This window comes from Triturus cristatus, chromosome 8 (assembly GCF_964204655.1).
Source record: "Triturus cristatus chromosome 8, aTriCri1.1, whole genome shotgun sequence".
NCBI classification, from domain to species: Eukaryota; Metazoa; Chordata; class Amphibia; order Caudata; family Salamandridae; genus Triturus; species Triturus cristatus.
This window is the reverse complement of record NC_140591.1, coordinates 1,553,340,611-1,553,356,874: the sequence shown is the minus strand read 5'-3', so window position 1 is coordinate 1,553,356,874 and position 16,264 is coordinate 1,553,340,611. Positions and strand designations below refer to the sequence as shown.

The 16,264-nt window shown below is 43.6% G+C and overlaps 1 protein-coding gene across 1 annotated transcript in view; it reads left to right on the top strand.

Annotated features, from left to right (window-relative positions):
- Positions 1-15,737, top strand: part of LOC146806129 (rho-related GTP-binding protein RhoG) — a 128,893-nt gene extending 113,156 nt beyond the window's left edge. The window contains exon 2 of the mRNA XM_085623466.1: positions 10,805-15,737. Within this exon, the coding sequence (XP_085479592.1) occupies positions 10,840-11,415 (576 nt within the window). The 5' untranslated portion in view covers positions 10,805-10,839 and the 3' untranslated portion in view covers positions 11,416-15,737. The remainder of the gene's footprint in view (positions 1-10,804) is intronic.
- Positions 15,738-16,264: the final 527 nt, after the last annotated feature.

The window sequence follows — 16,264 nt, the reverse complement described above, 5'->3', positions numbered from 1 at the left end:
AGACTGATACGGCGGAAGGGAGACCGCTTGACATCTGTCAGATAGATAAGAGCGAAATCACTCTAAGGCCGTCCCTGACACCCCGACTTCTTCCAGCCTGGTCAGCAAAATACAGTGATCCACTGTATCGAATGCGGCAGACAGGTCGAGTAAAATAAGAATGCCCGATTGTCCCCTGTCTGCCCGCAATTGAAGGTCGTCTAACACGGTCACTAGAGCAGTCTCAGTTCCATGGCCAGGTCGAAAGCCGAACTGAACGTCGTCCAACCTGGAGTTAGATTCCAGGAACTAAGACAAAATATTGCTGACCAGTCGTTCAATGATTTTAATCGGGTAAGGTAAGAGAGAGATTGGTCTATAATTCCCAGCACATGTCGGGTCAAGAGTCGTTTTTTTCAAGAGCGGAGTAACCACCGCCCGTTTTCAACAGGCTGGCACTGAACCAGAAGTTAAAGAGGGATTGCAGATCTGGCGCAGAGTAGGAAAAAGCTCATGGCCCAGCTCCTTCCAAATCTTGTGAGGGAGAGTGTCTAAAGGGGACCCCGAAGATACACTCATAGCAATTCTGTTAAAAATTTCCTCCGAAGGTGGCTCAAAATAACTCAGGGAGGTCAATCGACCTGACTCTGCCCTATTATCCTTCCCTAAGTCTCGTATCTCATTGTATCTAGGGCCCATGTGTTAAAAGGCTCACCGGCTGCCCACAGGCAATGTCTGCACGAAGACTTATCATGGAAGCACCCTACCTAATATATGCGTACTAGGATTCATCCATGTTAGTAACTTCTTTACTATTTTATTAACCTTCCAACTATTTTATTGTTTTTAAAATACCTTTAGTGGTATAACTTCCTGTGATATCATCAGGTTCAAAGGTCATGTGACACCTCCTGTGATGTCATGGGGCGTATCAGAGTGTATGGCATCACTTCCGCTACCCCTGGCATTTTGGTGAACTGACACATATGGGATGCTTCCCAGTGAAAGAGACAACACCAAAAGGGCAGAATGTAAGTTCCTGGCAAGATGGCTCAGTGAGTTATATGCCTGCTGCGGCTCCGCCCGCTATCCTTTTAGGGGCCGATACATCAAGTGCCATTACAGTGCATTCTAGAATTTGCACTGTTAGAAAATGGCAATACTGTTTTCACAAGGGTTAAATAAAAATCAAATTTTCATAATTAGTATTCCGAGAGGATGGAAGCTTGTAAATGGCTTCTGCGCTGCCTCCAGCCTGTCCTTGTTTGATGTCTTTCGTGCTCTACGTCTGGAGTGAATCCATTCCTCTTGCTTTTCCTCCACACTTGCTGACAGTAAGAAAGCATTGGGAATCATTGTTAGCTATTATTGCTAACCTAAGGTGAGTACTGCTAACCTAAGCTAATATTGCTAACCTACTGTGTTATTGGTTTTGGACATGAGCCCAAAATCTTCTCACAGCTACAAATCTAACAACCTTAAGAGTGATGCTCATGAAGCCCTGTGCAGTAAGTGAGCAATGGACAGTGACACAAAGTCCTTCGGCACGCCCATCCATACACATAAGTCACTTCAAAGATCTTTAACTACATCTAACTTACAGTATCTCACAATTTGCCAATCCTTCGCTAGTTTTCAAGAATGTAGAATGAAAGCAACGGAATCGCAGAACAGCAATGTGTACTCATATGTACTCACTAATTAAAACCTAAGATATGTGAATAAAGAGTAACATGCTAAAATTGATGCAAGCGTAAAATAAAAGTTAAATTCTTCTAACATAATTAGTTCAATCGTAATACAGAGTTATTTAATAAGAAGTTGAAAACAGTAGAATAAAGAGTTATTAAAGTAATGTGTAGTGAGGAAGAAAAGAGACTATGAAATGTAGAAGGAATGAAATAAAGAGACAAGAAAAAGGTGGAGCTCGGAGGCTTTGAGAAGTTCTTCATGTAAGACAGTAGAATGGTTATGACTGTGTCTCAGTGATAGAACATTTGTTAATGGTAATCCTTTGTATTACTTCCTTGAGTAGAGAGGGCATTGACAATACACTTGAAGTATGTGTCCTGGTTGTTTGATACAGATGTGTCGTAAGCAACATTTGTGGCAAAAAAGGTGGCATCATATATGAGATATCTATTGAACTTCCATCTACCATTAACGCTCCCAGTAAAAACTATAGAAAATAGATGTTATCATCCAAGCATGATCTGGTATAAAAGGGAACCAATGTCAGAGTTAATTAAAATAGTGGTAATTGATTTACTAGCAAATATGTGTCAGGTTTGGCACTAATCTTCTGCACAAGATTCAATAAAATAATGTTCTTTGCTATCGCATAACGTCCCCACCAGTGATCACATCTACTATAACATGAGAGGCAGGGATGAGCGGGATAAGAGAGAAAACAGAGACTCAGGACTCCATATTCTGTCTCTTCCCTTCAAAGGAGGGTGCAGTTTGTAGTGGATCTCTACAGGACAGAGACACGCCTTAAGTAAATTCTCATTGGAGCAATGAACATAACTACAAGTGTTAAATTATATACATTAGTAATATATCTGCACGACCAACTCTGTGTGTGTGTGTGTGTGTGTACAGGTACGAACACCACTCACTAAGTTACAATAACTACCTTAAGCTGTGTCACTATATGCTTTTTGTGGAAGATGACTATGGTTTCTACTTAACCAACATCAAAACATTATTAACATTCTGTGATTTCCTACACTTAGCAATATATATGCACAGTGGAATTATAATAAATTATGTACTTGTGGATCAACACTTGTATACATATGAAATGTCCTTTTATATTCAGTCCTGTTCCATCACAAGAACTTTAGTAGAACATATAACTTTAGAGTTCAAACAAATACTACAAATAGTTCAAAGTTTGTTTTCCCACACAACTTCAGGATACTTATTTGAAAGCCAAAGTATCCATAATCCAATCCTTAGGAAACTAGAGGCCTGGACACTTGAAAACCAACATCCATGTGGTGAGAGAGAGTTCCGGGTGTTGGGTTCTTATGATAGTATGACTGAGTAGTATTTCTACTGATTGTCTCTCGCTGTTAATAAATATGGTTCCCACAAGCACATACAAGCAGTCATGTGAAATGTCTTGTAGAGACATACAAATCCCCCTTATGTGTTAGTTCTCACTGGCTTGTGTTTGGCAGGTACTTTCAACCCATGGCCGTTAGCAGAAGGAAACTTGGAAGCCGGAGAGCAGCCTCTGCAAGGCTGTTGTCAGACTTGTAGGAGGACAGGAGATGAAAGGCAATTGTGTCAGGAAGGAACAAGCAGAGAAAACTTTATTGAAATCCTAAGGGAACTCGTAAGGAGGAAAACAAAAAAGGTCATGATGAAGGCTGATGTACAAAGTGGCACGAAAGCGGACAAGTGCAATGCGAAGTCTTACCAGGCACTGACGCGTGGCATTAGCAGATCTGAATGTTTTGCTGTCTACATTGACCCGTAATGCCCGCCCTGTGATTTCAGCGATGAATCTCACACACCCTCTGCTCTGATGCTCGAGCTGCCACCAGCCAGTCTGCCACAGGTACTAACCTGTACAGTTGTATCTTAGATGTCAAGTCGATTGTTCCTTGAATTTCTGACACAGCTCTGTAGCACAAATTGCCTAGCAAGGACACCAAACACCTCAAGGGAAGTTATACCTGAAGACCCAAGATGGCCGTTAACTCTCTAGAAACGCAAGGGTCTGTAGCCCATTGCGAAACGTAGTTCGCTGCCGATGTTCTAATGTGGGGCGCATTCAAACTTGCACACCCATGCTCTATACGGATCGCAAGCCTTTCCTTTGCGCGAAGGCCATCAGCATAGACGATCTCAAGAAATTGTTTCCTCACACACAAACCTGACATGACAGCAGTTCCAGACCCGTATCCTGGCCATACGTGGTACATTCGGAAGCGGGAACCGTATGGGAGTGAAACAATTGTGTATTCTTTCGGGTTGCATTTTCTCTATGACTCAGATAGAGATCCAGAGTTAGTGGCCTATTTAAAGGCTTGAAGAGTTTTGACTTGTGTAAACTTCTCTTCTGGATTTTCAGTCAAGGAATGAATTTAAAAGCTAATTATAGTTGCCCACAATAATTAGGTTTTCGTTATTGAAAAGGGCCATCTTCAATGTAATACTGTTCCAAAAAACTGGGTTGCATTGCACAGGTCCTTGAATGTTAGGAATAGTTCAATTAACTTTATCAACCCAGAGCTTCCAATAAAACCCATTTATATTCATCATCGGGCTCCATCGATAACATAGGAACACGTATACGTTTACGACACAAAATAACAACTCCACCATTACAGGCAACAGCTGGTGGAAAAGAACACATTAGCCATTGAATGCTTTTTTAGCACCTGAGATTCTGCATTATTACTATTGGATTCTAGCAAAAGCCCTTTGGAAGAATGCATTTTAGACAAATGTGCTAAGACTCTCTGCCTTTTAATAAGATTACCCCAGCCCCTTACATTCCATGAAATAATATTAAACATAGCAACAAGTTTTAAACAAGTATTTGAGAATAGTACCATATTTTAATGATATGATGAATGAAAGACTATATAGCAACAGAGAATGGTAGCATTACAGTATTACACACAAAAAAGGAATGATAATAGAAATGTAATAATTCAGAGAAACATATAATAAGGGGGAATGAGAAATAAAGAGAATGTACTGAGGATACAATTAAGAACGTTAATAGAGCAGCTCAAGAGAAAGATCCTTGAATTGAGAAAATGCATTAAAAAAATCAGACATGTGGACATCATATAGACAGCAACCCCACAAACAATCTAAATATAAAATATGACACATGGCATTACACAGCAGTCATCAGGCATGACTAGCAAGGGCATGCGAAATATCTATTTCCTCTATGTTTTCTTGGGTAGTCCTTCAGTTTGGTGGGTTCTTCAAATAAGAACATGTTCCCATTGTTAGTGATCCTGAAAAGGCGCAGGTGAACGATATTATATGTAATACCCATTTGGATCTAAATCGGTCTCATATGTATAAATTCTTTTCTGCAGCTTTGTCAATATCCTCAGCTGGATAGACAAAGATAATTTCCAGCCCATGACAGGTCTCTCTTTACTTTAGCACCCTGAAGAGCGTGTATTGTTTGGAATAGTATTTATATCGCGCTTACTACCCCTGACGAGGCGTCGAAGCGTTTTTTCGGCGAGTAGCATGCTACTCTGTAACCCATAAAGGAGTAGTGTTGAGTTAGTATAGTGAAATATGATAGTGATTTGAGTGGTGCATAGGTTAGTCAGTTAAGAGTTCAGTATACACCAAACACAACATTGCCGATTGCTTGAGGTATCTTCTTTGCCAACAGAATGAGCTCTTGAGAGATTGATGGATTTAGATCCTGAAAGATTAACTAATGAAGGAATTCAAAATTTCCAGAAGGTAATGCGCTTCGCCGTGACACCCACCTTTCATCTACTGCTGACGTTTTCTATCTGCTGCGTTCAGGAGGGTTTGTAACTGCACAACTTCATGAATAATTGTATCTAACGCAGGATTGGAGGATGATTCCATGATGATGGAGGCCATTTGAAATACTTTCAGAGTTTGCACCAGTGTCATTCGCTCTATGTGTTTGGGTGAAAGTATTTTCAGAAGTGACAGCGAGATTGCTCATTTTCTTTTCTGTTTTCTGTTTTCTGATTTTGCTTTTAACTCGACTCCTAAAACAGTGTGCACCAGTGCATTGGCATACGAGTATGCATACAGCCAGCTCAGTCTGCCAGGACTCAATACCAGAGGTGTCCTGGTAGTGAGTAATGCGTCACTAGTGAAGCATAAAGTCTAAACGTGCACAATTATATTGTAAGAAGAAATCATCTCAGTGCAAGCGTTATTTTGAGCACAGCTTGCACTGATAGTGAACAATTACAGGGCTGACGTTCGAATCCACTGCACAGTGACTTCAAGAGATGTCAAACATCAAAGAAAAGGAAGAAGGACTGTTCCTGCGCTATGTTGGGTGCACTGAGGCCAGAAATAACTAACGCCCTGGAAATCTCGAGAAACAACTGAAGTTCATTAAACTGGTTATTTCTCGGAACAATGGAGCAACTGCAAAGTAAATGCCAAAATCAAACTTTCCGTTCGTAGAAGAAACTGGTAGATAAAATGCTTATTTAAGCAAGGGATGAATCCGAGAGCAAAATATGCACTGAGATGCAATGCCCACCTGGAGATGCTCTAGTTCATGCAACATGTCTGACCATCCTTAGCATATTGTGTAAGAATGCAGGTGATATTTCTTCCTGGGTTTATAAACGCAGTTCCCCACTCACTGCAGGCTTCATGGTGTGAAGGGGTGTAGGTGCACAAGCAGGCAAGCACAGCAGGAGTCGGGAGGTCGTGGGTTCAAAAGGTGACTGTCTGTGTATGTATAGCTAGAGATGTATATACTCCTTTCATTGTATTTGTAGCTCTTATCTGAAGCTTAGCTTTCCAGCCAATGAAAAAAGAGAAGAGAAGACGTTCTAGGATGTAACTGTGCATTTATGATTCCCAGTCCATGAAGGTGGGGGCTGGAGCATCAGTGAGATGATGCCCCCCCCCCCGTACTTGCACATTACCCACTCAAACCACTGACAAACTATAAACATTATAAAAACCTTCTACTAAGCAATACAACCAAACATTAACAAACAACCTACGCATTCGAATTATGGTAATCCCAGAGACTCACTAAATGGTGCCCAGACTAAGAAAGCGCTGCGATGCCATACTAGGGATCGTAAGCACTATACAAATGGGAACAACGTTTCAGCATTCTCTTTCCAAAGTACATAGGTAGAATACTTCTATTAAGAAAGCTGTGTATTCTTCTCTATGGCTGCCATGGTTTGCCGCTGGCGAGCTTTTTGTGTATTTTAGAGTGGTCAGGTAATGTGTGTTCTTTGTGTCTACGAAATAGCTGTATGTTTCCGGTTGGCTGCATTCTGGTTCCGTAATGGGCCAGATGTCAGTTGATTGGTTCTGCGATAAAGTATAGTTTTTGAAGGGAATGCTTTATGTCACTTGTCTGGGTGGAGTAACTGTGCATTTGGGCTTTAATGACAACTTCCATACGGTTAATTGCTTCTTGATGTGGGCTCTTTCCCATGTTAATTTCAGCCAGATGTGAGCAGGGAAAGCACGTTGCTGTTGTGCCTGGATAGCAGCCAAACAAATTACTTAATTCAGCATTGCACGATTTTAGAGCCTGCACCATGTTTGACATCACTCAGCCATGTCCCGGGGGTCCGGCCAGGCTACGTCATGCGCTGGACTCAACTGTGGCAGCAGCTGTTTGCCTCACTAAACCTCCTGTCTCCTGGAGCATCGAATGTACAAACCGGTCCCATTTCTGTGGGTGTGGTGCAGGCCACACTGATGCTTCTCTAGACTGTGGATCATACCACTGGCACCAGTCCTATTTCTATAGCTCTAGGTGTTTGACGCACTAGCCTTTTTTATTGCCTGCGCTTTTGAGCACTTGAACCAGTCCTATTTCTAAAGCTTTCACTAGACTTTTTATGCCCTGGGGTTTTGAGCGCTTGAACCAGTCCTATTTTTGTAGCTCTAGGTGTTTGACGCACTAGCCTTTTTTATTGCCTGAGGTTTTGAACACTTGAACCAGTCCTATTTCTATAGGTTTCACTAGCCTTTCTATGGCCAGGGGTTTGAGCGCTTGAACCAGTCCTATTTCTATAGCTTTATGTGTTTGACGCACTAGCCTTTTTTATTGACTGAGGTTTTGAACACTTGAACCAGTCCTATTTCTATAGCTTTCACTAGCCTTTCTATGGCCAGGGGTTTGAGTGCTTGAACCAGTCCTATTTCTATAGCTCTAGGTGTTTGATGTGCTAGCCTTTCTATGGGCTGGTGTTTTGAGCGCTTCAACCGGTCCTATTTCTATAGCTCTAGGTGTTTGACACACTAGCCTTTTTTATTGCCTGGGGTTTTGAGCGCTTGAACCAGTCCTATTCCTATAGCTTTATGTGTTTGACGCACAAGCCTTTTTTATTGACTGAGGTTTTGAACACTTGAACCAGTCCTATTTCTATAGCTTTCACTAGCCTTTCTATGGCCAGGGGTTTGAGTGCTTGAACCAGTCCTATTTCTATAGCTCTAGGTGTTTGATGTGCTAGCCTTTCTATGGGCTGGTGTTTTGAGCGCTTCAACCGGTCCTATTTCTATAGCTCTAGGTGTTTGACACACTAGCCTTTTTATGGCCTGTGGTTCTGAGCCCTTGAACCAGTCCTATTTCTATAGCTGTAGGTGCTTGCCACACTAGGCATCTTGTGGCTCAGGGTTTTGAGCACTGGAACGAGTCCTTCTTCTAAGACGTAGGTGTATACCTCCATAAGTTCTTTTATTGTATAGGCAGCACTTCTTAACTGGACACTTGCGGGTCCGCAATGTCTACTCCGGGGTCTGTAACTGTTTAGCCAATTAATTCATGGGAGCATCACCAGTACAGCAAACAGTATCTAATATGGACAATTGATGGCAAACAATATCTAATATGGACAATTGATAGCCTCAAAGGAAACACCAGTATGCTCCGATAAATGGTAATTCATACATGCCCAAAGATAGACACAAGAAATACTCGAATTACCATTCCAGTATTTATTGAAGCAATACGATTCTTGTGTAAAATACATGCACTGCAATTATCAATAGAAGGAAATAAACCAGAGTAATCTGCATTACAAGAATGGTAAAGAAAATGGACATTTCAGCCATTGTGCTGTTACATAGAATATATGCTTGCATTTAAATACAATTATATTTGTGCTCCACCTAGCGCTTCCTAGCCTAGTGTGCCTAGGGTGGGTGAATCTGCCAGAATCCCTGTAGGGTGATCTAACTCCCCAATCACCCGTGGGTTTGTTTCATCTGGGAGCCCGTCTTGGTGTAGAGCTGGGCGCCATCCTTCTCAAGAGGTTAACAGGATTCAGGTGGCTCAAAATTCTTTATGGGGTGACTTTGACAGTGTCAGTAAAATGCTCCTCTAACTAGACAAAGGAGAGATGTTGTTTATATAATGAACGTCATCCATGTTGCCATGCCGAAGTTCCAGTCAGGCTGTCATTATTGATTCTATCCTAACAAAGCTGTCGCTGAGCGAACAATAACAAACATCAACATTTTGTGCAGTGACCATTAGCTTTCACACAGAATGATCAATGCTGATTATATGCCTACGAAGAAATGTAAATGTAAGCAAAAGTAATTTCTGAGAATATTATCCATACAGGCAGGCAAGCAGATGTGTGTCAAATGTCAACATTCAAGAAAGGTGTCAACTTTATAATGTGTAAACTCACACAGTGTACAGGGTAACAAAAACAGGGGGGAGAAGAGGGACAGGTGGGGGCGCTATATGTGTTTGGACGAGATCCCTCACTCGCCCTAGGGTGACATGCTTCATCATAGAGTCCCCTCCGCACACTGGGACCGCAAGGTACCCAGTGCGGGCTTCAACTTTCCAGAAGGAAAGGAGCAGGAATGGTCTACAGCACAAAAAGTACTAATACCTACTGGGCAGAGTGAGGGGCAGAGTGCTAAAGAAATAAGTGTTTTAAAACTATCTCAATAGGACCAAATAACTTTATTCCTATGCCGTACGGGATAGAGATTAAAAGCATAGTGAAACAAGGATATGGATATTCACCTTGTATGAGGTCAACATGTTTCTGCCATGTATGACTGGAATGTTCAGGGCATTCTTCAGGACCAAAGTATTAAGTCACTCTGCAATTTAAAAAAAACGTGTAAAAGAAAATATATTAATATCACTATAATATGATAGTTCTTGTATACTCAGGCCATGACTCTTGACCAGCTGTGCCAAGTAGCAACAGATTCTTGAGCGGGACAGGTGGCCCCAGATACTATGGATAAGATCCGACTCAACCGTCAACAGAGTCTCTCCACACTTAGAGCTCTTACATGTAGCATTTCCTGCTTCGAGAGAGCTCTGGCGGGAGTGGGGCCAACTGCGTTAGGACAAAAGTGACAGAATGCCTCCCACTCCATGGGAATAACTCAATCTGCCAACCTCACTCACACAAATTAGGCAGAAGACAGACCCAACCCTATGTAGAAAGCATTTGTGAGAATCCCACAGCATGTTGGGTGCTTTCGACAGAAACATTTAGTGTGACAGGTCAAAACCATCATCAAAAAGAGCATTTAAAGATAACTCTTCCAACATAAGACCACCATCCACCAGGTGACATTACAATCAGTCTTAGGTCGAAGTTTTGTACTGCTGGACTTCACCTACCTGCCCCCACCCCACAGCGTGCGGTCTGCACCCCTTCACAATCACTTGCCTCGGAATGCCCCACTTTTCCACATTTCGCTCAGGGATACTGCAGAAAAGTTCCTTTTATCCAGGAACTGAGCCTGATGTTCTATATCAATACCTCCATCATCCTAATGCCTCGCCCGATGCTGTATGTCATCCAGATGCTTCAATGAACGTATGGTGTTGTGTGAATATAATAAAGAACTCTGGTTTGTCCACAATGCCCCATGCTAGGTAGTGTACAAACACTCTAAATAAGAATATAAACGTTGTGGTTGGGCCTTCAATCTACAGATTGTTCAGCAAAGTTTTCTGACTATGGCTTTTTACTCTAGAGAGGCATCGGATGGGGTGGGTGGGAGACGAAGACGGAGAAGTAGGGTGGGCAGATATGTTGCTGTGTGCTGTTTTACCAGGTGTTTAAATGTTTGCTCTCTGTTGATCTTCCCACAGGTTGGTGACACGACACAGAGGGCACACCAGAAGAGATGCAGAGCATTAAGTGCGTGGTGGTGGGAGATGGCGCTGTTGGGAAAACGTGCCTTCTGATCTGCTACACAACAAATGCTTTTCCAAAGGAGTACATCCCTACTGTCTTCGATAACTACAGCGCCCAAAGCACAGTGGATGGCAGGACTATTAGCCTAAACCTTTGGGATACAGCGGGCCAGGAGGAATACGACAGGCTAAGGACTCTGTCCTATCCCCAGACCAATGTCTTCATCATCTGCTTCTCCATCGCCAGCCCCCCGTCATATGAGAATGTGAAGCACAAGTGGTACCCGGAGGTCTGCCATCACTGCCCCAACGTCCCCATCCTCCTGGTGGGCACAAAGAAAGATCTACGGAATAATGCAGATATCATGAAGAAGCTCAAGGAACAGAACCAGATGCCCATCACCACCCAACAGGGGACCAACCTTGCCAAGCAGATCCACGCCGTGAAATACATGGAGTGCTCGGCCCTGAACCAGGATGGTATCAAAGAGGTATTCATGGAGGCAGTGCGGGCCGTCCTCAACCCCACTCCAGTCAAACGAAAGCCAGTCTGCCGCTTGTTATGAAGAAATAGAATTGAAGGAGCTTCTCCACTTGGTTATATCTCAGCGTTTACGTTCTTTGGTCCATCCACAAGTTTTGCTTCCTCTTCTGTTGCTAATCTTGGTGCTGCTGGTGGAGCATGCAACATGGACATTGGTTAATGGTAGCTAGGGATACCTGCAATCCCTGGGTTGTGCTTTAATACCCCAGCACTGCCTTTTCCACTGTTCGTCTCAGGGGTCATGAAGGCAGAGTCATAAACTGAAAGAAAGCAGGCAATGTACTTTCCACTCCTCGCCCCAACCCTAGCCCTGAGCAGCAGGTACAAGACTTGAGAGAAGCAAAAGTTGGGGCAAGAGACCAACCCAGTGATGTCACCAGGAATCCAAGGGTGCATGATGTCACTTCTGCCACACCTGGAAGTCTGGTCATTAACGCCCATGGAATAAAATAGTCTACCAGCTCAGTGTGCTAAGCTTTCCAGCTATCTGGACATGGCAATGATCTCAGCATTCCTTCCCAGGACCTCCTCGCCATGGTGAGGCCTCTTTTTCATAAAGAAAAGCTACTTCAGCTTCCAGAGACCATATATAGACAAGTACCCAAAAAAGAACATTTTGCATTAGGTTTTTAGTAAGGGTGGGGTCTTTGAAGGATCTGATGCGGGTTTGAGGAGGACAGAGCTTGTTCTGCTGTTTCATGGCAAAACAAGAACTAATTTGGCAGACAACCCTAGACAAGAAAATAGAGTAAAGTTTTCTCAAAGAGGCAAGTCAAGCGAGCTTGGATTAGGAATTACAGCTAACTGCTTGTGCATTTGTGAAGTAGTTGCGGTCATTGTTTGTACCTTACTCTTTCGTGATGGCATGAAATGAACACCAACCAATCCCTGACACTTTGCACGCTCCCAGCTCCCTCTCTGATCAGGTCACCTGCAGTACAAGCAGCAAAACACCTCACGAGGCGCAAGCACACCATGCAGTGAAGCTCCCAAGCAGGGTAAGCTTGCCTCCAGCTGCTGAGCCAACAGTCACTACACAACCCAACAAAGACAAGCATGTCTAAGGAATTATGAATGCATCTGTGGGGCCGACAGAATATAAACATCCTACTCATGAAAATATGTATGTGGCTGCTGAGCTGACTGTTAGTAAACAACCAAGAAAAAGGAATGCATGCCTGTGGCTTCTGAGCTACAGGCAACAAACTACCCAGCCAAGGCAAGCATGCCTGTGGCAATGCCTGCCCTTGACTGCTGAGCTGACAGGCAATAAATAATACAACCAAGACATGCAGGTCTGTGGCAGCAGAGCTAGCAGGCAATACAAACCCAACAGAGATAAGCAGCTAGTGGCTACTGATATAACAGGAAGCATACTACTCAACAAAGGTAAACATGTCGGTTGCTGCTGAGCCGACAAGCGATAAATAACCCCGCCTAGCGAAGCACATCTATGGCTCCTAAGGCAGCAAGGAATAAACATACCAACTAAAGAATGCATGAGTCTGGCTGACTAGACAAAATGCAATAAATACCTCCACCTAGACAAGCACAACCCATGGCTGCTAACCCAACAGGCAATAAAAAAAACAACTAAGGGAAGCATGAGAGCGGCTGCTGAGCCGAAAGGCAATAAATTACTCCACCTACACAAGCAAACCTATGTCTGCTGAACCAATTGGCAAAATACAACCCAGCTTAAATATTTATTTTTATGGCTGCTAGGCCTAGAGGCAGTACAGGACCAGTGAAGACATGCATGCCCGTAGATGTTTAGGCATCATGCAATACAATAAGCACACACATCCAATAGAAGTGTTTTTTGGCTGCTGAAAGAAAAGGCAATAACCCATAAGCAGAGCTTAGTCCTGGCTGCTTAGCCAACATTAATAAACAATCTACCCAAGACAAGTCAAGTATGTGTGTTGCTAACAAACTGATAGGCCACAAATGCCTAAGTCTGGAAGACAAGTTCTTGGCCGAGACTTTAGGCAATCCACACCCTATCTCAGAGCAGCAAGTCAAAAACTGCTGAGTCAACTAGCAGTAACACAACCACTCCAGGGTGGCATGTCCTTGTGAAATAGCAGTGCACTCTAACTATGGGAGGCATATCTATGTCTGCTAGGCCAGGTAGCAATAAACACCAACACCAAAAGAAGCATGCATGTGGTTGCTGAGCGAGAAAGCAATATGAAACCCGAGTGAAACAAATATCTTAATGACTGTTCAACCAAAATGTAAGAGCATTAAACTGAGGCTGCTGAGCCAACAAACAATATACAAAGCAGAAGACAAGCCAGTGGCCGCTATGCTGTCAGGCAATATACAGCCCAAGCACATGGGTGGCTGCTGATCCAACAGACCCTTGCAACATTAAACTGAGACAGAAATGGTTCCCTTCTCAGCTTTAAAGCAGCAAAGACTCAGGGACTCCTGCGATGGAGAACAGTGAAGCTGGTCACGCCTTGACCACGCCGAATATTTACTTATTTTGTGTAGATACGCTTGCTAAATGCCTTCATTCTCCACAGCCCTTCTATGTGAAAGGCCAAATGTCACATGACCGGCAGAGAAGAAAAGCTGTTGCTGAGGCAACCGGACCATGATCCAGTTATCAATGGGCTTAGTATACCCCAAACGCTGCAAGCCTCCTCATATGACTGGATCAATTGTGGGCGGCGGGATGAAGTGCATGCGTGCAGGGCAGGGTGTGGGCGGGGGGCTGGGAAGGGCAGGGCAGTGTGGACAGTGCGGTCTCTGCTGGACGTCAGGATAAAGGCTTGATCATTAGCTAATTTGTTACTTCCCATTGCCAAAGAAACAGCTCTCCAAAGTGCCTGAAGACCGTAGCGGGCAGCACAAAGGGCTTTGTCTGAATGAGGAGTGAGAGAATTTGCTCTTCCTACAAAATGTGCGTGCTCCGCGACCTCAGGCCGATGCGCGGCCGCTTCTGCTTTATATAGAGAAGACCTACACATGCCAACTTGTTCTCAAGGGGTTTTGTGCTTCAAACTGCCTCGTTGAGCTGATATCCCGCTAGCTATGGTGGATTCCAAGGGATAGAGAGGAAGATGCTCACGCCAAGATCAGGCAGCGGCTGCAGGAAGTCACATTTTTAGGAGTGCCTGAACTTTGTCGCTGTTTCTCCCCCCTACTTCACATCAATATGCTTCATGGAATGGTGCAGCCATGCAACTTGCTGTACCAAGCCTGTCTGTAGTATATCACAGCGGTTCCTTGTGGTGGTGGATGGCAGGTCACACATCCAGCCCTTGGCAACCTTTGCCCCCCCACATGCTGTGCGTGCCCCTCATTCTCAGGAATAGTCCAAGCAGAGATTATAATGGAATAGTGTAGACCTCAACATGCCGGATGTGCCGACATCTATCACAGGGGACATCTATCCAAATGACATCTGCCGAGATGTTTTCTTGCACCCCCAAAAAAATGTTCACTTCCAGTAAAGTAAAATATGAAGCGCCAACACGCACAGAGCCTGGCGGGACCCATTTCTTACACCTTCTTTCACACCCAGCACCCCCACTTGAACATTGGATTGTGAATCCCCCGGAGCATTAGCCTTTGCCGACGCAAGTTGCCGACAATACAAAGTTCGTGGACTGTGCTCTGCACTGAGAAGAGCACAACCCTGCTAAGCGTTCTCATTCCTAACCATGATTTTTGGACCAAGCCATATGCTAGTCATCGTTAGCAAGATGAACGATCACGCTTCCGTGTGTAGCGATGAAGCTCTTGTAGTTGGGGGATGTCCTCAGTTGGCTTTAGCGAAAGGAGGTTGGACCCAGGGCCACCTCCCGCTCCACCCCTCAATGAACGTTAATGGTAGGACGGTATAGACGATGTCTACTCTATGGCCACTTGAGGGCTTCTCCCACCAACAACTGCTGATGCTTGTCTGATTGTCCCACACAAAGATCCTCTTGCTGTTTGTTTTAATAATGACTATTGATCTATGTGATGTTCTCAATTTCCAATGAGTTACTTATCTTAAGATTTTACATTAAACACGACTGTTGGTGAGTGGGAAGACCACTGCCTTCAACTCTTCTGACGGTCAAGTGCTGCTCCACCAATGCAACGCAACGCAGACCCCTTCCCCTGCCCTGCGCCGCGCAGTACACGATGGGATCCAGCAATAAGCTTCGGAGCGACCCTCAACACGAACGAAAGGGGACAGAAATTGATGTTGCGCTCTCGTCTGGTTAACGCCTGTTTTATATTATTAAAATGCTCGTTTTGCATTTATGAGATTGTTAGTGCTTCTAAAACACTGTAAAAATTAATTTAAAAGAGAAATAAAAAAATATGAGTTATATCAAATGCTTATCAGGTTTCCTCAGCATCAGAAGCGGATTTCATACAGGGCACATGAGGATGTGTATACCTTCCTAAGCTCATTTCCATGGCCTGCATGCTTCACAACAGCACTGAAAATTATTTTCCTGTATTTTGAAATTATGGTAATTCTAGTCTGTTTCCCAATCCTCCCAATCCTCAGCATGAACATATGAATCAAGAACCATAAGGAAATCTGATTCCATTGTATGGGTTTTCCCCATTCACTTCAATTTCAGATTCCAGACCTGGCCTGGATCCACACCTGCTACTGCAGTACAGACCCATGGGGATGGTTTCCTGGAGCACTGCATATGCCCAGTTAAGGGTAAAAAAAGATCTAAAAAATAAAAGCTCCAAAACTAAAGACCCCAAAACTGGACACTAAAAATAAAGAGCATACAATAATATGTATGTACAAATATGCAAACCTGTTCAAATTCTCAATCCCCACCAAATTACTATTCTTACTCCATAGCATACCTAAGGCGGGCTCATGACGGTGGCAATAG